The sequence below is a fragment of the Pochonia chlamydosporia genome, chromosome 3 (assembly GCF_001653235.2).
Source record: "Pochonia chlamydosporia 170 chromosome 3, whole genome shotgun sequence".
NCBI lineage: Eukaryota > Fungi > Ascomycota > Sordariomycetes > Hypocreales > Clavicipitaceae > Pochonia > Pochonia chlamydosporia.
The window spans coordinates 1149213-1174858 of NC_035792.1; the positions used below are offsets into that span (position 1 = coordinate 1149213).

The 25646-nt window shown below is 48.5% G+C and overlaps 10 protein-coding genes across 10 annotated transcripts; 7 read left to right on the top strand and 3 right to left on the bottom strand.

The window, feature by feature from the left end:
- Window positions 1–626: 626 nt before the first annotated feature.
- Window positions 627–1794, top strand: VFPPC_13595 (Chromatin SPT2; the record flags this gene model as incomplete). The annotated part of the gene is made up of 2 exons (XM_018291370.1): window positions 627–632; window positions 706–1794. The coding sequence occupies 2 exons, from the start codon at window positions 627–629 to the stop codon at window positions 1792–1794; spliced, it is 1095 nt and encodes a 364-aa protein (XP_018144777.1).
- Window positions 1795–2484: 690 nt separating this feature from the next.
- VFPPC_13596 (zinc finger domain-containing protein) lies at window positions 2485–3637 on the bottom strand (the record flags this gene model as incomplete). The annotated part of the gene is made up of 3 exons (XM_018291371.1): window positions 2485–3343; window positions 3406–3551; window positions 3620–3637. The coding sequence occupies 3 exons, from the start codon at window positions 3635–3637 to the stop codon at window positions 2485–2487; spliced, it is 1023 nt and encodes a 340-aa protein (XP_018144778.1).
- Window positions 3638–5119: 1482 nt separating this feature from the next.
- VFPPC_13597 (RNA polymerase III subunit Rpc25) lies at window positions 5120–5925 on the top strand (the record flags this gene model as incomplete). Its single annotated transcript, XM_018291372.1, has 5 exons — window positions 5120–5131; window positions 5194–5292; window positions 5350–5446; window positions 5497–5647; window positions 5703–5925. 5 exons carry the CDS (start codon window positions 5120–5122, stop codon window positions 5923–5925), a joined length of 582 nt encoding a protein of 193 aa, XP_018144779.1.
- A 90-nt stretch (window positions 5926–6015) lies between these two features.
- Window positions 6016–6963, bottom strand: VFPPC_13598 (hypothetical protein; the record flags this gene model as incomplete). The annotated part of the gene is made up of 4 exons (XM_018291373.1): window positions 6016–6194; window positions 6245–6406; window positions 6457–6851; window positions 6917–6963. The coding sequence occupies 4 exons, from the start codon at window positions 6961–6963 to the stop codon at window positions 6016–6018; spliced, it is 783 nt and encodes a 260-aa protein (XP_018144780.1).
- A 358-nt stretch (window positions 6964–7321) lies between these two features.
- VFPPC_04256 (signal peptidase complex component) lies at window positions 7322–8093 on the top strand (the record flags this gene model as incomplete). Its single annotated transcript, XM_018283637.1, has 3 exons — window positions 7322–7358; window positions 7421–7704; window positions 7755–8093. The coding sequence occupies 3 exons, from the start codon at window positions 7322–7324 to the stop codon at window positions 8091–8093; spliced, it is 660 nt and encodes a 219-aa protein (XP_018144781.1).
- A 262-nt stretch (window positions 8094–8355) lies between these two features.
- Window positions 8356–12119, bottom strand: VFPPC_04257 (DNA repair transcription protein; the record flags this gene model as incomplete). Its single annotated transcript, XM_018283638.1, has 6 exons — window positions 8356–9366; window positions 9417–11024; window positions 11077–11663; window positions 11718–11780; window positions 11834–11971; window positions 12032–12119. 6 exons carry the CDS (start codon window positions 12117–12119, stop codon window positions 8356–8358), a joined length of 3495 nt encoding a protein of 1164 aa, XP_018144782.1.
- Window positions 12120–12712: 593 nt separating this feature from the next.
- VFPPC_04258 (F1F0 ATP synthase assembly protein Atp11) lies at window positions 12713–13696 on the top strand (the record flags this gene model as incomplete). Its single annotated transcript, XM_018283639.1, has 1 exon — window positions 12713–13696. One exon carries the CDS (start codon window positions 12713–12715, stop codon window positions 13694–13696), a length of 984 nt encoding a protein of 327 aa, XP_018144783.1.
- Window positions 13697–15779: 2083 nt separating this feature from the next.
- On the top strand, window positions 15780–16374 carry VFPPC_04259 (hypothetical protein; the record flags this gene model as incomplete). The annotated part of the gene is made up of 2 exons (XM_018283640.1): window positions 15780–15795; window positions 15848–16374. The coding sequence occupies 2 exons, from the start codon at window positions 15780–15782 to the stop codon at window positions 16372–16374; spliced, it is 543 nt and encodes a 180-aa protein (XP_018144784.1).
- Window positions 16375–18387: 2013 nt separating this feature from the next.
- VFPPC_04260 (hypothetical protein) lies at window positions 18388–19527 on the top strand (the record flags this gene model as incomplete). Its single annotated transcript, XM_018283641.1, has 1 exon — window positions 18388–19527. The coding sequence occupies one exon, from the start codon at window positions 18388–18390 to the stop codon at window positions 19525–19527; it is 1140 nt and encodes a 379-aa protein (XP_018144785.1).
- A 1372-nt stretch (window positions 19528–20899) lies between these two features.
- Window positions 20900–21548, top strand: VFPPC_13599 (hypothetical protein; the record flags this gene model as incomplete). Its single annotated transcript, XM_018291374.1, has 2 exons — window positions 20900–20915; window positions 20968–21548. 2 exons carry the CDS (start codon window positions 20900–20902, stop codon window positions 21546–21548), a joined length of 597 nt encoding a protein of 198 aa, XP_018144786.1.
- Between the last annotated feature and the right edge of the window lie 4098 nt (window positions 21549–25646).

The following is a 25646-nucleotide window of genomic DNA, read 5'->3' on the forward strand; positions in this document are numbered from 1 at the left end:
ACGTGATTAGCGAGGACAATCTTAGGGCGGAGTGTGGTTCAGAGTGGGGGCTGAAACCGGTACGTACCTTACAGGCGTCATCTTACTAGCCACATTACACAGCCACAAGGGTCTCCTTGTCTGGCAAAAAAAAAGTTGGGCATCACGTGCCCGATTTTGCTCCGAGTTCTTGTGGCGCAAGTCTGGCAGCCCGTTTGCCCAAAGCGCAATGTCTTAAGGTGGCCACGGCACTCATGCCAACGCGGCTTTTCTGCTTCGTTTATTCCATCTTCACCTTTTCTGGGAGAGTGTAGCAGGCTGTCCTGGTGTCTGTAGCGCTTCTGCATCTTTCCCTACTGCAGCAGCGCATCGTTATTTTGATTTAGAACGGTTGCTAAACGCCCCGGCACCAGGTTGTCGCACCAGACAATCGATTCACGATAACCATCGAGATAAGACCGCTGCTCCTTACCATCTATTCCATGCCTTGCGTTGCATAAATACCAACGCCTGCCTGCTGCGGGAGAGAGGGAACCAGAGGAGCAGAGAAACGCCAGCCAAACCACATTTTCCCATTAATATCAGTCTTGCTCTGGATTACTGGCTGGGTGCTATCCACGAAGATAGCTTGCCAAAAGGCAGCCACAATGCCGGTGCGTGCTCACGCTATTTCACTCAGGGTACCTTCAACTTTCGCCTCTTTTGTTTTACTAACATCAAATAAAGATTGGAGATTTGTTAGCCCAAATCAGCGGCGGCGACAAGTCAGCCGCTGCGGCAGCCGCAGTACTCAAAAGGACAAACTCGATTCCAAGTAAACGCAAACCTGACGACGATCTACGCGGCGATGCCTTGAAAACCCCTCGTCGAACGACACCACCTGGGGTGACTGGGCAAGCACCACGGCCAGGTACCAATAAGTCAACTCCTCTTCAGCGACCATATACCGGCAGCTCCCGACCTGGCAACACACCTGCCAGCAATGTGAGTTCCACACCGAAAACATCGAAACCAGGACTCGCAAGTCGACCTGCTCCGGCGCCTGCCCCTGCACCACCAAAAGCGCCGCCAAAGAAGGGATCATTTGCCGAGATTTTGGCTCGTGGACAAAGGGCCCAAGCCGCGATGGGCCAAGTCGGCAAAATCCAACACAAGAAGGTCGAGAAAGGCACTATAAAGAAGACCCGAGACGAACCACCAGCTGTAGCGCCGTCGAAATCACGAAATCCAGTCGCATACACGGGAACATCAAAACCTGGCCAGCGGAACGGCATAAACGGACACAGGCCGCCAATGAAGAACTCGAAAGATCCCCGTGGAGGTGCTGGTGCCCGACCACCCGCAGGTCGTGGCAAAGTAGCCGCTTCCACGGCAGCAGCAGCAGAGGAAGAGGCAGCCAAGAAGATTAAAAAGGCAGCACAAGCCACGACAGGTTACACAGGAACGGCGAGACCGAAGCCAGGAAACCCAGTCCGGAAGGACGCACCTCGCGGTGGAGCGTTGCTCAACGCCCCTCGGCACAGCACATCCAAGAACTCCCGCTACGAGGACGATTACGACGAAGAGCTGGACGATTTCATCGAGTATGACGACGAGGAAGACGAAGGCGGTCGCGGTCCCCGGTACGACTACGATTCAGAAGGATCTTCGGACATGGAAGCCGGACTGGATGAACTTGATCAAGAAGAGCGCCGGGCTGAGTTTATTGGCCGCAGGGAAGATCAAGAGGAAGAACGCATAGAGAAGAGTCTCAAGGCCGCCAAGGAAGATCGCAAGCGCAAGGCGTTCGAAGCGTTACGCGCAAGGAGACGTTAGGCTTTGCTCCATGCAATGAGCACTTATTTTTCTTCATGACGTTAATGTCGTTTCTTTACCTATTTTCAGGACGAGGAAGTGTGCAGATTGGCAGTGGCAGGAACCGGCGTTTCAGAAGGTCCTTTATAATGTGCTTGGAGAGATATAGTCATTAGCGATGGAGTTTTGTATTGCTTTCATTCATTCGTCAACACTTTAGGCGTCATTCTTTCGTAGCTAGCATTGATGAGGTTTTGCCATCACAGCGTGGTTCAGATAGTAGAATGACAAATTTTGGACATCCCGAAACATGTTTCACCCTGAATGCTTTGGTGGGAGATCACAAGCTTAGGAAATAAGTCTCGTCTAGTAACAAAAATCAAACAAGAATATATCTCTGCATTATACCGTTGACAATTTATACAACGGCCAAGCAATCGATTCCATTACCAACATGTCTCAATATTGGAATCGGATTCGATCGCTTTATAGATATTTAACCAAGTCCATCGCAAGGGAACGCTCCACAGGTGCCGAGACATAGTCTTGTCATATCCATTCACATAAATAGACACTGGATTGAAGCCCCAAGTAACAAAATGCCTGGGCTGTCCACGTACACAGTCCACAAAACCTCGAACGTGGAGCTCACTGGAGAATACAAAACAAACAAGTTATATTAACACATTTTGTTGACCAAAAATTACAACATCAAGGCAGATCATCAGTCTTCGACTTATCGCCATTCGCACTACCATAAGGCTGCAACAACCACCCCTCGTAATGCTTCACCCCTGAGTCGCTGGCACTATCAGCACTAGGGATACTCGAAGGCTGGGAATTACTCTGATGCGGCGTGTTGGATTCTTTCTTCACCGGTGGAGGTGGTAGAGACGGTGGAGCAGCAGGGAGAAGACTTGACCGAGACGTCGCGGGCACTGGCGCCACATCCGCTTGGGTGTTGTCCTTGCTCTTCTCTGGTCCTGCACCTTTCTCCTCTTGTCCTTCTTGTTCGTCCGTCTCATTACCCGTAGACGTCATGATACCCTTCTGCCGTAGGTACTGGATGGACTGAAGAACTGTCAAGTCCTCTTGTTCCTTGTCATTCAGAATCAGCCGTTGCTGAATCGTTAAGCGGCCGTTGTTAGCTTCACGTTCCTTGATCGCTGCCTCCCTAACCTCAGGATCGTGAACGAAGCGGCACTTGCCCTTCTTCCCACATGTACCGCCAGTGGAATAATATTTGCAGTGGCGAGATACATCCGCTTTCTTGGCAGGAGGGGGTGGTGGTGCGGTCTGTACACGAGAAGACATGACTTCTGGCTTCTCGTCGTCCGAGCCCTCAGATGGATCTCTCATTTCATCTCCTTCATCTCCCTGCTCTCGCTTTCGCTTGATGGAGAATTCGACCTTGCGAAGTTGCTTCCGTAGCTTGTCTGCCTGCTTTTCAAGCTCAGCAGTTTTGTCTTGGTCCTTTTTTGCCACTTCGACAGCCTTCTTTGCCTCCACACGAGCCTTTGTGGGATAATTCTTTCGTCTTTCTGCTAGGAATGACGCAACATCACTGATTCTGACGGTAAAGTTAGTACACGATCCTCGATTCGTCGGCACAGGTGCGTTTGGTTAACTCACTGAAGGGTTTCAGCACCAATCAAGTCGGTGAGTGCCTTCTCCTCGCCCTCGTCATCCTCAGATTCAGACTCCACCCCTGGAGTTAGGCCGAGAGTGTTCACCTTACGCTTCTTCTTCTTTCCAACTGAGGGTGGGTCTGCTTTGGGCTTGTTGTCGTTATTGTGTGGCTTGTTATTGCGATTTTTGTTATGGTGGTGATTGTTGTGGTGGCCACCACGGCCACGCACGGCATCTCTGTGCCCGCCACCTCGGCCGCCTCTTCTCTGGTGATGGCCAAAATATCCATCATGACGTGACGAAGATGGCGGAGGAGGAGGACCGGAATAGGGAAACGAAGCTGGGGGAAATTGGGGAGCACGGGGGTCATGAGGATACGGCTGGCCGTATGGCGCCGCTGCCGCAGGCGCGGGCTCATGGTCATATCCATGACGAACAGCTCCTCCTATATGTGACTTTGAACCGCCACGATCGGCATACCCTCCCCGACCGCGAGTATTTGAGTAGTGTGGAGGCTGCGGCGGACCTTGGGGAGTCCAATGTGGTGCATTTTGAGCTGGATGCCCCTGATATGGCTGGCCGTAAGGTTGTGTTGAACCATACGCCGGTGGTTGCGAGTGCTGAGCCGATGGCGGATAGGCTTGGGGACCATAGCCAGGGTGATAGTTGGAAGCAGAGAGCGGTGCAGGGGCGTGGGGATGTGTGCCATGGGGAGCATGAGCGCCATGATCTGAAGGCCAATGTGATGCTTGAGGCGGATAACCGCCTACAGGAGCATGCGACCCGGCGTACGAAGCTTGATGATGTGAGGGATATGGTTGGCCAGCATATTCGTACTGAGCCTGGGGAGGACCATGATGATCTCGAGAACGGGGATACTGGCCGCCGCGACCCCGAGAACCTTGAAATCCCCCACCTCCTCTGCTTTGTCCTTGATGGGGATATGAAGCGGCCGGATGCGAGTAGCCAGAACTTGGCGGCGGTGGAGGAGGCGGCGGACCATAGCCATAGCCAGACATGGCGACTGAGAGAAGCAGCTGCTGCTTGCGGTGCAATAACGGAACACTTGTCCGTATATCAAATAACTGAAGGGCCAAGCACAACTTTTGTGTCGTATGTATTCAAACAACCGCTTGGAGCAGACGAGGTGCGTGGAGATGACAGATCTCGAGACAAGAAATATGCAACAGCAAAAACAGGTTACAACCCCAACAAGGACTCAGTGGACGAAAACCAAGAACGCAAGTACAGACTGGAGGAGGAGAAGCTGGAAAAATAGAAGGTGAGAAGAGAAAAAGCAACGGGAGGCAAGCAAACTCTTGACGGCGGTCAGGAGCTTCCCGTCGTTGACCTTTGCGTCGGAGTACAGACGGATGGACGGACAAGACACGAGAAAAGGTGCCTGGCTGGAGATTGTTTCGGTGTTGGGGGCCAGTGAGTCTGCATGGTGGAGAAGGTGTCTGGACACAGAAGGCGGTGAAGGTATTTGGTCGAGGTCGGACACGGCAGAATGCAGCTCCCAACTTTGCGATTTTTGACCTTCCGGCTCAAGCTCGAGTTGATTGGTTGAACGGAAGCGAGTTCAACATCGAAACCAGGCGTTGGAACTCCTCAGATTTTGAAGTATTTTGATCGAATACAAGTGGTTTTACTACAAGGATTACCTGATTGGGCTTCTTTTCTCCCGTCGGGAGCACCAAAGAAGAGTCCATTCACCATGTTCATCCTAGTGAGCCACTGCCTTGTCTCTAGGCTCTGTCACTCAAGCAACACTAACAATCTCATCTGCAGACCAAAATCTCAGACTTGGTGCAAATTGCACCCGAAGACTTTTCAAAGCACAGTATAGTCGCTATTGAGGATAACATTAATGCCAAATATTCCAACAAGGTATGCCTTCGTTTATCCCTGAACCGGCATCGTTTGCAAAAGTTAATCCTAGACCAGGTCATTCAAAAGATCGGACTATGCATATGCCTTTACGACATTCTCTGGTCCTCAGAAGGCCTAATAGGTCATGGAACAGGTCTAGTTAACGTAAATGGTATGAAGCCCGGAATCCGGTGTCGTTAATAGCTTGAGCTGACGAAACAGTCGAATTTCGAATGGTGGTCTTCCGTCCATTCAAGGGTGAAGTCATGCTCGGCAGAATACGTAGTTCAACTCCGGCAGGCATCAACTTGAGGACGGATTTCTTTGACGATATCTTCATTCCCTTTGAGGAATTGCCACAGGGTGCAGAATAGTATGTGCTTCGGTGCGGCTGGGTCCATGAGATGGTTTTGCTAACAGGCTGGCAGTAACCACAGTGAGCAGCTCTGGATCTGGAACATTGAAGGAGACCGGCTGTTTTACGATAACCACGAAATGGTCCGGTTTCAGGTCATTGATGAGGAGTGGCATGACCAGACACCAGCGGGACCAACGCAAGCGGAGGATGCGCCGGCCAAGACTCCATACAAGATCAAGGGCAGCATGGCTCGTGAGGGCTTGGGCGCATGTCTATGGTGGGACGGCGCTTAACGCGTTCAAAGGAGGCATTATTAGGCATTAGTAGGCGCAGGAATGGGTGGCATTGGATCTTGTACATTGTTTTGTCTATCTAGCATGAATCTACGACTTGATACCCTGAAGAAGGCGCTCTTCAACGTCATCCAACACCGAGTAGTGCTCGATGACGGCCAAATTCTCAGCCTCAGCCTTGAACTGCTTGTCGGGGTCCTGGCCAGGGCCACCCATGGGGTTCATTGGCATTTGCTGGGCGGCCATTTGTTGAGCCATCTGACTGGCAGCTACTAGAATGTTAGGGCATTACAATGAAAATGGGGAATGAGAAACTCACCATTATCGCTTCCGAGGAGAAAGACGTAGACAAACTGCAGACCAAAGATGCAGAGGAAGTACCAACTGATACTCGACATCCAGCGGGGGTCCATATCCTTGGTCTGCACACCAGCCTGCAGCATGCTCTTGAACTTGATGGTGATGGGGAATGGCAGTTTCACTGTCTCCGGTTAGCCCGCTGTAAAGTTATGGGTAATCCACCAAACATACTAATGACATAACCGCTGAAAAATGCATTAATCCAGCTCATGATAAGCGTATTCGGGATAATCATAGCCATATTGTTCTTCATCATGCCCATCATGCCATCCATCGCACCGGGATCGGTGAGCGGGTTCGCGGGTGGTTGGCCCTTGCGGTCCGGCTCCTTGAGGTATGCGCCAGACTCGTAGCCAGCGCAAAGAGTCTCGCGACGCTGCTCAAAGGACTTTTGCGAGAGAACGTGGTAGTTGGAACGGAGGGTCACGCCATGAGCTAGAGCCCGTTGCTCCCGCATGCCCCTGGCGTCGAGCTTCTTGGGCGCCGTGGCCATGAGGACGGAGGCGTAGTGACGGAGAACACCAGTGAGAACCATCACGACGGTAATGGGGATCAGGATCCAGTAGCTGAGGCATGGTTAATATCACATTGCGGGCTTGACGGGTGAAGAGTCGCGAATTGTCGGACGTACAATAGCTGGGGATCCCGATGGAGGGTCTGCACGGGGAGTTGCGCCATCGTGAAGGGACTTGAATCGATGTCTAGCAGAAGCAAAAACAGAAGCCAGAAGCAATTGAACGATTCGGCGCGCTCGTCGGCTGTCGATTCGATGGAGGAGGTGATGGTCGGGATGGAAGCAACTTACGCACAGGACAGCACCAAGCTCACCCCATCGTGGAGCTTGGTTGGTGCCGCCACCGCCTTCCCCATTTGGATCTGCACCACATCAAGAACACCTGGTAAGGACAGCTCTCCCTTCCAGCCCCACGGTTGACTTACATACACGGACCATTGCCATCTGAAGGACACTTCGCCTTGCCATTCTTTCATTGACCTCTAAGCAAGCAGCCAGCAATTTGCCAATTCAACCGCAGTCATGGCTACAGAAAAGATTAGTGTGTACAATCTCGCAGGTAAGTCTCCTCTAGTCACAGTTAATCTCTTGGCGGCGACATAAGGTGGCTAACAACCGAAGATCTCAAAAACACCTCCGATGATGCGCTCCCCAACTACCTCAACTCCCTCAAATTCAAGCAATCTCACTTCCTAACCGACGTGCGACTGGCCCTCGGATACGGCGCATTCCTCATCGCAGCCGCCTGTTTCGGATGGGACTACAAATTCGGCTTCGAAAACACGAAATACTACACTGCCGGAGCAGTCGCCATATACGCCCTGCTCAATGGCTTCCTTACCTTTTGGATGTCGATGGTAGAAAAGGGAACTGTCTACCAAGGAAAGGCTCCTTCAGGGGAACAGGTACCTCGTGATCACTTCTTTGCCATCCTGCGCAACACTAACAAGCGTAGATTACAATCCGCACAAATACCAAGAAGAACGACCCGACGTACTACGTAACCGTCATAGTCGAGGGCAAAACCGGCGAACCTCAATCCATTGAGGTCTCAAAATCCTTTGCGTCATGGTTTGACGAGACGGGCCGCTTTGTTCCCAAGCCGTTTCAGGAATTCCTGGCTACGTCTGTGCCGGCTATCGGCAAGCAGGACCCCAAGAAGGTCAAGTCTGCGTCGCAAGATGTGTATGGTGCGAACCCGGACGTTTTAGATGCCATGTTGGCGGGGGCTGGGGAGGGTAATTCTACGGGTGCTGATGCTGCTGAGAAGAAGGGCAAGCGGAGAAAGGCTTAACTGTGAGGTTGACGTGTTGAGTTGGAGATGTGACTGGGAGAGGTTGAGAAGTTGACGTAGCTGGCGTTGGAGCTTGTGGGCAGTCAAAAGAGCATGTCTAGGGATATTTGGATGTTTAAAAGCGTGTAATTCCGTTATATGTAACCTGATAGTAAAATCATCACCAAGTCCATCTATATGTCACTAAGCGAACCCTCAATCGATCTCTAATGCACCTCGAATCACTATTCAAAATCCCACCAAACTCCCTTCATGCAAGAATCTATTTCACATCCGCCCATGCACCACGAGCCAACCTAGCTGTGCTTCTCAACTCACGCACCCGATGTCCACACGCAGTCGACAAATCGCGCTGAACTTGTGGTTCATACGCCAGTAGATATCGAGGCTCAAACATTCGCGGTAGGCCACCCACGATTTCCAATGCTATCTTACCACAACCGGCCTGCACCTCCAACGTCGCAACTACGGCTCCATATTCTGCAGGCAACCAATCAGGCCTACTTGAAGATTGGCCCCTGTTTGTGAAGAAACCCGTACATATCTTGACCAAACTACGGATGTGGTCTTGCGCTTGTTCTGACGCCTCCACAAGAATGTTCTTAATAACTTGCAGAGCTGCCATGCCGTCTGATCCGGTCCCAAGATTCTGCGCAATAGCGATGGCGATGCGTAGAATCTTATCTGCGTCCTGTTCGTAGATTGAAAAGTTTAGGTGTTTCACCATTAGTAACACTGCCAAGCTGTAGTTGGTCTTGATTACCGGATCAGTGATGCTGGCGTCATTGCCTAGTGCGACTTCTAGCATTGGTTTGATGAGCTCGACGTAGACTTTCTGCAACCAAAGGAGTCTGACCACGGCATAATTTTCCTTCGTGAGATATCTTTGAGGGGCAACGATGATCTCAAGCCCTCGGGCGAGTTGGTATCCGAATCGGGCATCGTTGGGGACGGTACGCAAGACCTGGATCAGCGGTTGGACTTTGCTACCACTATATCGCCTTAAGAGCCCGCCAATCAAGGAGAAAATGGAGAAGCTAGTTTCCAAGTTTGCCACTGAGAAGTCGTCGCTGCTGCTTGACTTGATCTTTTGGAGAGAATCTTGCAAACTAGCCTCCACGTTTGTCATGATGGGGTCGAGAGTCTCGATATTGTGCTTGTTCGCGAGGACGGAAAGGATAGATCTCTTTACGGGCCTTGAGGTGATGTCGGTAACGGAGTCACCAGGAGCTGTACCTTCTGCCAAAATTTGCTGCGCTACGCCAGATTCGTACTGTAGATTCATGTTAGCTGTTGTAAGATCATTGACGCACTTGTACTCACAAGTCTGGCTATTCTGGTCGGTCTGACGGCCTCCAATACTCCGAGTGACAGCACGCTCAAATCCCCGCGTGTGAGCCAACTCCAAGATGAGGATTCGGATAGCTTGATCTCTTCTTCTCGGAACAGATTCAAGGCGTACTTCTCGACCTCCAGTGACGCCTGTTGAGATTCACTGAGCTCGTGAACAATGAAGCCAGCAAGTTCCGACAACAGGTAAAGATACCTGCGTTCATGTTGGGGTTCTGAGTTCTTGAAGTCGTCACTTAACGCAAGGTAGCTTCCTGTTTCAGCTGTTTTGGTCGTCCGTCTATATAGCGAGCCGGTAATATGCAGGCCAATCAGTAAAGCGTCGCTTCGAGCTTCACTGACAGAACTTAGACTAGGCCGACTAGATGATGAGTCGGCCTCGCTTGAAACATTCTCAGAGGACAGCTGTGGATATTTGACAGTGATGGTGTCCAGAGATAATAATCCGTCCACTGCACCAGCCTTTGCGTCCCGTTCCAAGCAGGCGTCGTTGAAATATCGCACAGCTGAGTGGATTCCCGCAATCAAGGCACACCATAATCTTGGGCTAGCTGCTTGATCAATGGCTGCCAAAAGTTCCAGCTCTATAGCCATCATTGTTTGGATATATTGTGCCAGAGACTGGGTCAAATTTTCCGAGAGCGTGGAGCAACCAACATATGCCAACAGGGGACCAAGTGATTGGATGGTGTCTAGAGAATCGTGGGTGAAATCGGTGACAGAGTGTCGAAGAATAGAGGAGCCTTTGGAAATCAACGACTGAAATCCTTCTGGATATGCCTGGATGATTCGTTGTAGTGCCTTTGTTGATTCGTTCACTAAATCATCAGCACCCATTCTCCTGGCCCTTTCATTCCAGTGTATTGTAGTTATGTCAAATAGCGTCTCACAGCTCTCAGAGCATGTTGATGCAGGAAGCAGCAACTTCGCATCTGAGATGCTGGGTGCCAAGGATTGTACTTCCTTTTGTCCTGCAAGGGCCCCAACACCTTGGGCCGCCTCTGTCGAGAGTTTGAAGTCTTCGTCTGATGCATCAGATTTCTTCGACAGTTCCAAAGGGCTTTTGTAGACATCAGAATACAGAGTCTTGAAGACACCATCCACCGCCGCAAAGTCGTTCCTCTCTTGTTCCGACATCTCCACACCTGTGAGGAGCAATCTAGTTTCCAAAACGATTCGCAAAATTTTGAGAAGATCTTGGCTATGAGTTGGCGACTTAGGGTGGCGCAAGTTCTCCTTGATGTGCGTGATTATCGGCGCAACCATAAGAACAAAGGTGCTAGGATTGGCACTGAGTACACTAACAAGCAATCGACCGGCTGCGGTGGTATACATGGGCGTTGCCAAATCAGCCACACAATCTCTAGTGACTGTCAATGTGTAGTCTCGCAGGTCGTCTCCGGTCAATCGCGTAGCCAGAGTCTTCAGGACCTCGAGCGTCGCCCAAATCGTATCCTCGATTTCCCCATTCCTAACTTCATATTTCAGGCTGGTCCATATTCTATTTGTGTAAGGTATAATTGCTTCTTTTGAATCTCGATATTCTTCTAGACACGCTCTTATTGTTCGCAAGACATCAACCTGCAATATTTGTAAGCACGAGAACAGTTGCTTTGGGCCACTTCAGTCTTACCTTTACATTGACCGTAACGCCGTCTCCTTGGTCCAGTTTGCCAATTAAAAAGGGCAGGGCCAGGTAGGCGAGGCTGTCGCTTGACGAAAAGCACTTCCGGAGCTGTAACTTTAGTTCCTCTGGCGTCACACCACTCTGTGCAGTGCGAGGCAACGTGATAGGAAAGTATGCCTTGAATGCCCCGTACACCTCTTCCAAGGTTTCTTTTGATGACGAAAACCTCGACAAAAAGAGCCTCAGGACGTCAAACCAAATTATTAAGCAATCTGGATCCCTCTCGATCTGGCATAGGTGCAGAAGCTCCTTCATAAATGCTGCATCATCGCCATCACGCTGTTTCAAGGATATGGCAACTTCTTTGTTGGAAATCAGAGACCTCAGTAGCTCATAAACGGCGAGCCGCGTCTTCGATAGCTGTCTGGGGAAATCGTCCTTCAGCGCGCAGACCTTTTGAATTATATCCTTGCCGCTGTTTGGGTGGAACGACTTCATCGTAATGATTCGTGACAATGCGGTTGCTGAAGGAAGGATGCCGGCTTTATGGTCGACATCAAACATGGCTCCGAAGAAGGTGACTAAAAGATTGACTGTGCAGTGTCAGAAATCAAGTCACAGTTCATGCTATTGGGGCCTATACACACCTTGGCTAGGTTTGAGGACATCGGGGTTGAGGTAAGACAACGTCATGGACAAGAACTCCAAAGCTACTTCAAGTTAATACGGGGTGGCACATCGGATTCCATGGTGAGAGACAAACCTTTTGATCTCGCAGACCAGTCTGGTGTGTCAGCAGCATCCCGCATCAAGTCATCATCGTTGTTGCCGGGCATCCAGGGTTGGACGGACTCGACCCATCGCGCAACTGGATTTGAAGTTGGGGCAGATGCTTCGATCTCTGCGGATAGTTAGATCTCGCCGCACGCCACTATGTCCGATGTTAAACGGAGAAACGTACCCTTGGCAGCTTTCTGGGCGATGCTAACTGATTTCGTCTTATTGTCCTCGAGAACGAAGTCGAGGGCGAGCTGCCGGAAATCAGCCATGCTTTCGAACGTGCGACCGTCGCACGAATTTCTGCTCTGGCTCTATGAAGCGACACACGGTGGCTGGCAATACAACTGTATGCTCAAAAGTAGGTTTGTGTTCAAGTTATACGGCGGCCGGTCGAGCAATCGGGGACCGTGATCCGAAGTCTCGAGGGCGACAAATCGCGAGATGGAGGGGCAATCGACGACAGAGAGCAACCCAAACAACGCGGGCGGACAACTGAAGCTAAGCAAAGCGAAGCGGAAGACCTGAGGCAATACCTGTCAGATGTTCAATGGAAGTCGAAGCTTGAGATCGTAGCCAACAGAAGCCCGCCTATTACCAACCAGGTTTTGAAAGTTCGACGACATGGAGCTTGACCGACGTCGGGATGGCTTCTGATGGTGGGGTCAACTTTTTGTGTGGAAGTCGACAAGCGTCTGGTGAGAAATCAATTCGGCCCCACCCACTTTTTCTAGAGCTGCAGGGATCTCGTTGTCGATGTCATGACGGAATTTGTGTTCCATGCTTGCATTTCTCCTGCATCAACTCCATCAATTTGCGCCACGACAGCATCAAACTTTGGTCGCGGACGCTCCCAGCTTTCATAATGGCTTCTGTAAGAATACCAAGCCTTCGCCATTTGGCCATACATCCCATCAGGTCCGCAGCTCGTCTTCAATCCCAGCGCCGATGGGCTCAAGTCCATGATGTCAGATTCCTAGCGACAAAACAAACACCCCAAGTGGTGCTCGACAAGTATCGCGAAAAGCTCAACCAAAAAGCCAAGAAAGAGGGACACAATAGCATCGACGATTTGAAATCCGCGTACGCTGATAAAATCGACGCCGAGCGCAAGAAGGACGCCATCGAATACCCAATCCCTACTATCCCCCAAGCTCCCGAAACCCCTGTTTCGCAGCCGAACCGAGGGCCGGCTCCAGCCCAAAAAGCAGCCAAAGCGACATCCGTGCCTCCTAGCGCAAGTGGAAAAGCTGCTATACAATCATTGGACGAGATTGTCGATGTCGAAAAGATTCGTGAGCTCCCAGAGAAGGAGCTGACAGCAGTTTGGAGGCTGCGCCATGCCAATTCACCTCACAAGCTATGTGCTGTTATTCCAACAGCGTCATATAAGGCTATGGAAGAGATGGCGCGCCAGTCTCCTCAATTCGTTTTACCGGTTCCACATGAGAGCCAAGGTGCCGAAATTCACTTCTTGCAATGGACCTTTGACCCGGCATCCAACACCAGCACAGTTCTCTTCACCCAACTGGCCGAGTTCAAGACACGGGGTGAATTTGCCCAGCCACATACAACCGTGACACATCATCTTGATTTGGCTGATGATAAGGGCCTCGTTCTGATGCAAGGCCAGACAATGGAGGATCGAGGTGTTCAACCAGAGCACGCCAAATGGCTGGTCATGTGCCTTCAGCGATTCTATGGAGCTTGGGAGAGCACAGAGTCGGAGCTTGAAGGTGCGAGGAAAGAGAGGGCAGATGAACGAAAAAAGCTGGTTCAGTGGTTCGGTAACGGCGACTCTAGATTCAGTGTGGAAAAGCTGCTAGAAGAGGCAGAGAGAATGGGATAGACACGCTACCCGATTGTACAATGTGTATACTAGATTTAGACAACATAGGATATCAGCTGGCTGGGGTGAAATGACCAGCAAATCACGGACGTTAACAATGACGTCGATGAATCTCGAAAACTACCCCTTACGAGCTTCAAGCACATTCTCTGGCACTCAGTTAGGGCCAAATGAATGCCAAACCTTGTAATGAAGTAATCGCAATTCTTTCAGTGGTCATTGACCATTGGTAGATTCGTACTATGTGTTTGCATTGTCACAATAAACGGCTTGGAATTTTTGTTGCCTCTTTCCACGCTCGAACGTGTCGCCGACTGCCCCTGATTATTGCCATACCTACGATTCAACCTTGGTGCAAGTTGGAAAGTATGGACTGAGCCTATTACTGAACGCGATCTCATAACAAGCTTCGGCTTCAGCGAATCCAGTAATAACACAAAGACTGGACAAGACGATCTCCCTTCCAGTAGTATTCACTTTCTCACCAATCGACATACGTAGATAGAAACTATTGAACATCTAAGATTTAACATGAAGCTTTTGGCAAGCCCTCCACTTCCTATGAGTAACGCTTCATTGCGATTGAACGTATGTGACTTCAGTCCGATTATAGCAAAACATTCTATTGTCCCAGGTTCTTTCTGAATTCCAACCATTAGCAGTGGCAGTGCCTCACTGGCCAAAGAAAGCTAACGTTTATTAGAACCCTGACCCTTGCTTCATTTTATTGTGTCCAGCGTTGCGGCTGTCAGAGTCCGGGAGAGGGCGGAAACGAAGAGATCTGTCCGCACCATGCCAGACCCCCAGGGGCCTGGGCATCATGGGCCGTTCAACTATGCGTTATTATTTTGAACAAGAGTCAGCGGCTGTGCTCCTGAGCCACGGCGTGCGCACTAGGCGTTTTATACTGCCGTGGAACAAAGAACGCTAGGGAATACGACCATAGGTGGCAAGGACAGGGTCGCCTCAGTTGAAAGAACTAGACAGATGAGATGGAACGGACACTGGTAGTTCCCAATCACTTTTAGCAGAGGCCATGGCGTGTTTCGGTCATGTCGGGTGTAAGGAGTACGCGAAACAAATGAATAGAATGGGAATTTTCACCATGCGGTGTTCCAAGAACAAATAGACGAAGCCTGTTTCAAGGCTTGTGGCCCTTAAAACTCCAGCCATAGCACATGTAAAAGTGCTACTATTACTACATATAGTGCTAATGCGTCCATTTAAAGCTCATTTATGCCGTTTTCAGTTCAAAAGACTACTGGTTCATTTGCCGTAGTAGCTTTCCCATCTCGTGAGACAAGTAGTTTTTCAGTTTAGAACGAGCAAGCTTACAGAGGTGTACTTTGAGGCGTCTCTCAAATTTGCCTATTAAGAGAAAGAGATCGCTATAGTAAGTTGCATTTCTTGAGAAAGTACCAGAGCGCTCCGTATGCAAAGTCTTCCAGCTCAGCCTCAAAAAGCTTTGAGAGTAATTTGGCAGTTGTATCTTGCTTGTAAGAGACGACCCTATGAACAAAGGATGACTGCCACATGGACAGTTTAAAATTATAGGTGCACCAAATAGAGACAGTTCTGCGAAGTCCTCAGTAAGCACAGCCCAGTGGATACAACAAACGCTGAAGTATAGTGGCGCTCATCACGAACAAAGAAGTTCCCAAGGTATTTAGAACATATTGCGTGTAAAGGAAGGTAAAACATGTACAAGGGATGGCAATCTAGCAAATCTTTAAGCCTAACTACCGCCCTATTTAGAACAACTCTCAGACCTCTCAGGGGACACTCACGAACTCGTCAGGAACATGAATCGTGCCACTGTTCTTGATGTCTTTCTACGTCTCTAACAAGGTTCGTCTGTCAAACGACTGTGCTCAACACATCACATTGAGAACTACGGTCTGCTAAATTTAAAGCAAATTGGCTCGTATCTTGGTCCTAATGCCAACTATTTAACTTGGGTCTCCCTTCCTCCTACTCCTATAGAACTCCAAGCAGCAATCAACAACAACATCTTCAACCACAACCTACTATACAACCTTCACTCAAACTCAAACACAGACCGTCAAGTCTCCAATCAATCAAAATGTCTCAGGATCTTCGTAAGTTACCACGACACCCTAGATCTTACAAAGCACTCCTGACCTCATGCAGGCACTCAAGACAACTCAGCCAAGTATGACGAGCTGGATGATTATGTGAAGTACAAGGTACGAAAGGCACTGGAGCTATACAGTGGGGCAGGTGCAGACGCAGCGATCAATTACTTTGTCGCCAATGGCGTTAAGGATGAGGAGGTCGCGAAGCGCACTTTGCCCGACTACACTTCCTCTCTAGAGAAGTTCGAAGAGGGTCTTCTCAGGGTCATTGTGGATGAAAAGGAGCTTTTTGACGAGTTTAGCAAGACTGTCCCCGTTATGGCGGATAACTTTTTCCTAATGAAGGATTGGGAGAGAGAGATGGCACTGGATTGTGCCAAGTTGGCAGACGAGGGGGACTATGATGGTGCGATGAACACCTTTTTCGAGACATTGAGGAAGCATAATGAGAAAACCGATGAGGACGAATGGAGACGGTCATTCAGCCATAATATGAGCTCTCCAGTGCTTTTTAAGCTCTGCTTGATGAAGCACTTTGAATTCCTGAGCTTCAACAAGAAGATGAAGATGTTCATGGGCTAGTTTGTTCTGCTTAGCAGCTTCGGGCAGCTTGCCTTTGAGACGAGGTCTTAATTGGCCTGTAGATAGACTTGAATTTGAAAACCCATTCCGCTCGTTAATTTCGAGTCTAGGGTCCAAAAACTTTTTGTGGTATGCTTACTTGGTTGAGAGAAAGACGTCTGTAGCAAGTAATATCGGAGGATCTCCAGCTGTCAAAGAGTTAGCCTGTTGCAAAGAGATTTAAAGCGGGAGTCATCAACTACCAGCTACTTCTTTTGCCTTCCTTAAAGTTTTCTGTGTCCTTGTCTTCTATCTCTTACAAACCACGTTCTCTATTAAAATTGGCTGTATTAGTCTGGTTCTTTATGTAGTCTGGGAGGCGCTGTTTCCCTCGTCCACTTGGTTTGCAACAGAAAAGTTTAAACTAGGCTAGCCCGTCTTGCTCAAGTACTATGTCTAAGTGGTCTACAATACTAAGTAGAACCGGCCTTCCAGATTTACTTGTTCAATGGTTGCTACAAGCGAGGCAACACGAGCCACTCATGGCACTCCGCCTCAGGACATTGATGCATGGGTTAATACTGTCGAAGATCGACCAAGGATACAGAAACGATGATTTTGCTAAATAGTTTCTTGCCCTAACCGTAAGGTCACTCCTCGTGCAGTTGGTTGAATCCGACGACGACGCTCCTTGCGAAACCACGACAGTGGCATCGAGGCATAGCGGTCCTGATGCTAATATTCCCCCATTAGTGCTGAATACACTTCACAGCCAGATCATAAAAGGTTAGAGTTTATCTCGACAAGAGATAGCCACTCTCCCTGCAAAGCGAAGTAATTTTCGTTGCTAACATCACGCGCGCTCTCTAGTCGGTGAAATAGCCTCGCAAACAATACCCCCTTGTGGCTCTCCAACAACTACGCTAACTCAGGCCGTTTTTATAACCTGGGGCTGGAACTCCCCCGCACTGGGCCAATCTGGCATTACAGTGTGGTGTTACTAAGACGCGGCTGTGTTACATATGTAGGCAGCACGATCAAGTGTTCTACTCCAATGTCCGAATATCCAAAACCCGAGTCACAACCTTAGGTTGGTTGCACATTTCCTGAGCACACCAGGCTGTCGCGATATTCAAGTGCAAAAAAGTATCGCAAAATGGCGATGAGGGATCTCGACATTTGTCACAATTGCCTAGACCTAATAAGAGTATCAACAGATACAGTTTTGTACTCGTCACACCCAACGAGGTATTCCACGTACGGTTCCCTACGATCTCCAAGCAAACCATGTGCTTTGTGCGATTTTATAGCTTCACAATGGCCGCACTTTGAGTCTAGTCTAAGGAAACACGGAGCATCAGACGAAAGCATTCAGAGTTCTCAAGATGGATTCCCAGTTACGATCACGGTGAAAGCAGCCCGAAAAATGCAATCAGGCGCCTCTTGGACATTTTTGGAGGCAAAACTACGATCCACAAACACTGTGATGGCATTTGTCACCTACTTTACACTCGTGGCTTGTCGAGCAGGGAGTAAGAAGCTATATACCACGCCCTTGGTAAGTAAAAGCACTGACACTCTCTCTTTTGAGTAGGTTCAGCGTCGAGTTTTCCAGTATGGAGTAGCTCATCGACGACGTTCGAAGAAAAGGTCGCGTATATCCGATTAAGGATGCATGAATGCCGCTCCAAAGATGCATGTGGACACAACAAATGCAAGCCAATTCCTTTCGCCCCCCTCCGGCTCCTAACTGTTGGCCTAGATGGCAAACCCTGCAGGCTCGTTGAACGAAGTTCCACAACAGTTCAGTCTGAGTACGCGACACTTAGCTATTGCTGGGGTAGTTCGCCGGGACTACGCACCACAAGGAAGACGATTTTGAATTATTGTCAAGAGGTCCCCTTAAACCTAATGCCTAAAACGTTTGTCGACGCTATACGTATATGTCGGGCTCTTCAAATCCCTCATATCTGGATTGATGCGCTATGCATCGTGCAAGATAATAATGAAGAGTGGCAAAGTGAAGCCGCCAACATGTCAGAGATCTATCAAGGGGGTCAGTTGACTATAACCGCGGTTCAATCCGCAGACAGTTCACAGGGCTGTTTTCTTTCAAATGAGAATATTGCCAAAAGTGATCAACTCTTCTTCCACACTCGACCAGGTACCTCAGGGGGCCATAGCAGCATGGTCCGTGTCTACCGCGGCGATATCAGGACTACTGCTATGACTAGCAGTGTGATTAGCACCCGTGGCTGGACCTTACAGGAGCAGCTGCTCTCACTTAGGAATGTCTTTTGCATGGATCCTGACATTCACTGGCAATGCCAAGCCGGATATCAGACACAGACTGGTATTTTGTTCGAGCCAAATGGGTCTCTTAGCAATTGGGATATTGCTATTCCATTGCGAGGGCCTCCCTCGGCCGGGGGGTTATACCGCACTGCCTGGCGACGTATCATCGAAAACTACTCACTGCGCGAGTTCACCCGTGTTCACGATAGGATTCCCGCCATCGCGGGTCTAATACACCATTTCGCGTCCACATTGAAAGATACACCAATACTAGGGCTATGGGGAAAGTCTTTCGCCAGGGACCTGGCCTGGTTGCGCGGCCGTGGTAGACCTCAATTATCCGGCATCTCAAAATTTCCCACATGGACATGGTTTGCGTGTCAAGGGTGTGTTTTGTACACTATAGGGGATAAGTATGAAGAGGAGCCACAGCAAACGGGAAGTCTAAATCTCTTGGACTGGATAGTGGAATGGGACAGCACGTCCTACACATCGCCCCTAAGGCGGAGCTTTGTACGTGTCCAAGGTTCAGTGCGGGAGATCCCAATAAGGCCATTTGCAGATGGGAACCTTCATGTACCGCCATATTTTCAAGTATTTAACGAAGACTTGCAACGTACATCGAAAACCCGCCTCCCTTGGCGATGCGCTGGGAGATTCGATGGTGGCGACGAGGTTGCACCGGCTACTCACTTGTGCCTCCTTTTGTTTTCCGAGACCCGCCGTTCTAACCCAGGATATGTGTATGAGACATTTCTGATCTTGAAGGCGGTCAAAGGACAATGTACTGAGATATACACTCGTGTGGGATTGGCAAGAATATGGGGACAACTCCCAACTTTTGACTCCACCAAGATAATGACGATTGTTTTGATCTAATTTGATACTGTAAGGCCTATCTAATTGTTTATACTTTCTCCTATTATCTAGTCTAGATCATATGAATATAGGGCCGAATGCGATGAACTGTTCAAAACTTAAGTGCCGGAATTGAGGCTAGTGGCTGCCCTGTTACATTGGCAACAGGACGTAGCACCGTAGCGGCTCGCACGGCTCGCATGATGGTAATGGCGGGCTACGTGAATCCAAAAATCATAAGGCACTTGAATTATATATTTACCTTTACTGTAATATGATGGCCCCTCATGCTGAAGACATTGTGTCAAGTCACGCGTTATTGCCTCCTTTACTAAACGCTTTCGTCCACGGGTGGGAAAGATTCATCTATATATCAGTATCAGCAGACTTCCAGGTTCATTATAGTCCCTTCTGCTTCGAAACATAGTAGACTATAACAAAGGATTCCCTAAAGAGGCTCGCTTGCGAGTAGGATGGAAGAATTCAACAAGGTTAGCATATGTTCATTTACTAGGAAGCTTATGGCGAAACTGCACATGTTGTAGCTCACTTGAAGCTTCTGCACTTGAAGTCCTGACCAAACCAAGTTTCATGAACGGTTCAGCGACAGCTGGGTTTATTCGTCAATTCCTATCGCAGGATAGCTACGGATTTGAGGGATTGAGGGCAACAAAAGACTGAATTGAATGATTTCTACTTGACTGACTATCTAACGGAAGGAAGGAAAGGAAGGAAATTATGACTCTTTTTATAGGGCATTTTTGAGGGATATTCAATGACCCAGTTGAATAGAAATATTCAATCCTATTGAATGACTCGGTTGACTTGGTCCGTGATGACCCAGAGCAGTCCAGAGCAGCTCTCGTTGACAATTCCAGATCTGTACAAATGGCTTCCATTGACTATAAATAGTGAAGATGACACTTGTTCATTGGTGGAACGACTGTGAAACAAAAGGTTGCCTGAACAGCTATCTACAATATTCGTTATTGCCAACATAACATTTTCTGAAGACGTTGCCGACAAAGGAGTTCGGGACTATCGTCTTGCAGGTATTCAACGCATGTATTGAACATCAATACGCTCCAAGGAATATAGCTGACACAGAAATTGGATGTCAAATACTCGTGTTCACGCAATGAGTCTCTACTAAGAATGGGTGGATTCATCTGGCGAGCAACAAAAGTTCTGCACTAGTTCAAGTCAAGCCTCTCCCCTACGCCATGGAACACCAAGCAGTAATCTATATAATCTTCGACTAGAGTCCAACGTTTTCATCACAGGTCTACTATATCCCTCATTTTAGAGTCACTATATTTGCACTCTTCTCGCTTTTCAATTCCCACCCTTTCTCCGGCTCAAGTAGGGCCAACCCAATCTTCAAGCAAGCAAAATGCCACAGAAATTGAGTAGGTTTACCAAAGCATACCAAATCCAGCACGCATTACTAACTTTGTACAGCTAAAGACGAGCGAAAAGAGCTGAGCAAAACACTATCCAGCACAGAGCTGCAGTGTATTGAGGAGGCGATGAAGCTATATCAGAAGAACAATGCAGACCCCGCGATCGAATATTTCGTCGAATACACTGGGAACATGGACACGTCCGTCATTTTGTCGGACTATTCTTACAGCGAGGATATCTTTAAAGATGGTCTTATCAGACTTCTTGCAGGTGCACAAGCTGACAAGAAGATGGCCGCGAGAGAGAAAGAAGAAGAGGGGAAGGAGGATTTCTGGGAAGAATTCGAGAAGTACGTCGGGAACAGCCCAGAGGACCGCGCTCGCGAGCTTTTTGACCGCATGCACCGTTGGGAGGTTAAGCTGGTAAACGAGGCCTTGGAGCTTGCGCACCAAGGGAACTCAGCAGCGTATGAAACTGCCAGCTATTTGTGTGTCGAGACAATGGCGAAAAACAAAAGCGCCTCAACAGACTCGGACTTTCCAATCTATTTACAGTTCCCGACGTTCAGCAAATCCAGCGATACTCCAGAGAAGTTCAAAAAGGCATTACTTGGGTTCTATACCTCTCGACTCCGGTAAAGTTATTTGATTACTCTGAGTAGTAGCTGCAGGCAGCTTGCATATCATCAGGCGTTCCGATTCATCCTCCAGATAGCTTGAAATCCGATCAATATTGTGCTCGTCAAAATTTGACTCCATGGCTAGCAACTTGTGATAAAACCATTTCGTTGTCAAGTGGGCAAGACTGCTCTGACCGCTCAGAGTCGACCATGTAACTGCAACTGGCACACCAATAGCTTCAAGTCTATTGGAATTCCTCTGTCCCTTAGACAAACCTAGTATTGACTAAGTATCTCTTTAACTGTCGGGACTTTTAACGCCCTGCTGTGATGGGCCATTTCAATAGGCTATCCTCTATCCCAAATGGCTGTATGAAGATTCCTAGCGTTTACTATAGTAGGTGCGTGCAGTCTTTCACCTTAAAGGTAGATGTCACTTAAAATTATTAAGTTAAGTGGATGGTCTTTAGGACTAGATAGAAGCTCTATTCAGAACGTACTTTAACTTTATTTACTGCTACTATAATAACTATGAAGACTATTGTGTAATGTCCCAACAGTGTCTTTGGAACTTGATACGCAAGAGTATACGAAGCGGTGGGAGTGGATCTTCTTCACAGAATTTCACGTCTGAGAAGCACAACAAAGAAAGCGGACTGCAAAGCAGCAATTGCCGAGCCAGTAGCCTGCTCAAAGAGGTCGAAGGCTAGATCCTTTAACCACTAGCATCTTCTTTCATCTTCCAGTTATTTTCCCATGCCATTGTGTTATGTCCCTTGAAATCTGCAGCCTCCTTTCAAAGTAACTACATTGACTCATTTCGTATTCACTCGCTACATTGACCGCTGTCAGAACACATCATTCCACAAGCTTTGGCAGCAGAAGGTGGCCGGAGGTATTGGAATTTTCATCCAAGGAAAGAAAAAAAAAAAAAAAAAGACAAAGACGTTTTTTAGATAAAAGCAAACATGAGATGTTACTGGGTTAAGGTTGGGCTGTTCAAGGGACGTTTCCAAACTGTGTCTGCTGTCATTGTTCAGAGTTCACAGGCCTTTCTAACGCACTGAGTTTTACATGTACTATTGCAATGAAACAATGGTAATGAAATGGCAGTGATTCTCTTGTGAATAGTAATTGTATAGAATGGGAGCCAATGCAGTGACCTGTATCAATCGTCTCATATAGCACGGGCCTTTTGGTGAGTGTTGACAAAGAATTTATACCTGAAGTGTATTCACAAGCTCGTTAATGAGCTTGCTTGATTCACAACTGATTGAACAACTCGCATCGCACAACGCATGTTCCTTGTGCCTTGAGCATGAACTGACTCTTCTGTCTCTAACAGGGCTGTTCGTTACCGCTTCCAAACCTATGCAACCTCTAACCAGACAATGTTCATGACCACCCACGTTGCTCAAAGCAGATATTGTTCTTCATCTGATCGAACGAAAACTATTTAAACCCCACCATCTCCAATCGATATGCACGCAGGTTAAACCAGAACCAAACTCCTGTAAATTGACATAAGCACAGAAACAGCCATGCCATCCCGCAGCCGCCACACGTATGTCATCTCTTCATTACTGCAATCAACTGAACTTTTTACTAACACTTTTGTAGGAAGAAGACGAAGATTCGCTTCATTTCGCCCCACCATGAGCATGTTGTCGAAATTTCAGAAACCCTTTTTAGAGAGAGCTTACGCGGCAGACGCCACCACCATTACCAGGAGAGACATGAGATGCAGTCACATTCACCATGGTATAGTACCCGGGAACTTGAGTGTTGTGAGCGGTACCGCCGCGAGGAAAGCCACACCTATATTCCGTCGTATCATCGGCTAGATAGGGACGCTTGGGGGAGAAGGCCAAGCTTCCACAGTCACTCGCACCATGGTGGGCATTCCCACGTGCGCGAGGAGCGAGAGTACGACTCTTTCAGGGAGTGGAGGATTGAGATTGACGGTAGACCGGAGCACTATCCGCCGGATATCATTGAGGACCTTTGGCGGACACACGCGAGCTCCTTCTACAGTGGAAGTTCAGAGAGATATGTTTCCGAAGGAATGAGGAGGTCGTCACGAGAGCCTGAACGGTATGCGGTATTCCCTCCGTCATATTCTAGGTTTCCTAGCAGGTTGGAACTGTGGAGGCACTAGGGTGAGATGCTGGAGAGACAGTGTTATTTGAGTATGGAAGGATCGAAAAGGTATATAAGAATCAAGATGTTTGATTGGATTTTGTCAGAGCTAGCGAAAGTGAATGGGTGCGAGTGTTTTATGTTACCTTAGGAAAAGCTGTACTACGCGAAAAAGTGGTATGGCAACGTGAGTTCAAGCTCACGCATGGCACTAAACTGCCGAAATGGAAGCCTGTTGCAGCATCAATGCAACTTCTGTTCATGCTAGGCGATGTATTAATAGTTTGCTCGAGAACAGTAGGCGTGTGCCATCTGTCCTCAACCAGCAATGCAGGAGCCGGTGGCTGCAGGTGCTCCGGAAGGTATGCAGCAAGGCAATGGCATGGTTGGGATGCCACTCGTGAACAAGATATGAACGCGTAACGCTTTTGAGGTTGTTCAGGACTTGCCCCTGGAAAGTGTTGAACTTGATGGGAAGACGCTGCGTTCCAGGCCGTACTACAAATCTACTGCGTCATATAGCTTGCTCCAACATGAACCAAACAGTTCAAGTTGCAACTGGTCTATTTAAGCCCTTTTCGTAAATTCTACAGGGATAATCCTGCAAAATATTGGCTAAATTTGCACTAAACAAAGTTTCCATACTGAACGAACTGACAGGCAAGGTTTCACCCTCACCTGGGAAGGGTGATTGTGCCAGTCGCAGTTCCAACTATTTAAAGCATCTTAATCCCCTTCCTGTTCTCTTTCCTGCTCCTTCTCACCAAACACTACTGGATCCCAGTCTCAACGTCTTAAAGTCTCAAGTCTAGCCAACACTCACAAAATGGCGGCAGTACCAGCAAATCCGTAAGTCTTGACTCCTCTTTCATCAGCTCCCATCTCCTGTCACGCCCGCCAGTCATGCTTATGCGGAAACATTAGACCCATACAGGTTGTCATTACCAATTTAGAGTTCGATGAAAAATACAGTATTTCAATGGAAACCTTACACCAACACTGTCCAGGGTTATGCCAGTGGATGGCCCAATGTCGGTTTAACCCCACCACGCATAACATCCGTTTCCAGAATACTTCGGCATACGTTCTCGGGACCTTCGAGACATGGCTTCAGGACAATACGTATTCTCCGGTGACGCCCTGGTCTATAAGGAAGCCCAGTGAATTCGGCAAGACAGTGATGTTCGAGCTGGATGTATGGGGACTTGCACGGAGGTGTGGAGTGGGAAAGTTGCAGGAAAAGGTTGAAGATTCACTACGCGAGAAACTGAGAGAGCCTGTCTATGATTACACAAGCAAGGCACTGAAGCTTTTGTTAGAAGAAAAGTTCTGCTCACTTGAAAACAAGTGGAGGCGAGAATTGCTATGCCACTTGATTCTCGACATCTTAGGTGATGATGTTGTGAACCTGCCTCCTGGTTTGGGGGAACTTTACAAAAAGAATTCAAGGCTTTGGGAGGCGCACAGCAAAACTTGGCGTGAAAGGAATGCTACAAGGCCAACCCGTCACGTTTCTGACGAGCCAAAAGAGCGTGGCATGGACTTTTACACATCCCAAGTTCCCAAAAGGCGAAGTTAGCGGAGATTGCTTGGCTATGGCGAGTGAGAGGGGTGGCAGAATGCCAATATCGAATCTTCAATGTTGGTAGGATTAATTGGATTGTTAGGCATGGCGGATTCTGACGACGTGGACAAATTTATTGAAGACATTTGCTTAGAGCCTTGGTTGATGCCGTCGGGATTCCGTGGCCTGGCACACAATTTAGTTGACTCTCTAGCTATTTCGAAATTGCATCAACATTTCTTTGTATTTGAGTTGCGTTTCTCCCCTCCCGTGACCAAAGATGAGGGCTTGTGTTGTCGGAAAGGCTACAGCACCTTGAGGAGCCCGAACATCGGCCACCCAACCGGAAAGTGTTCAAAGGCCGATACTATCTTCCTTGGCAAATTAACCATAAATATGACAGGCTGGTCGATA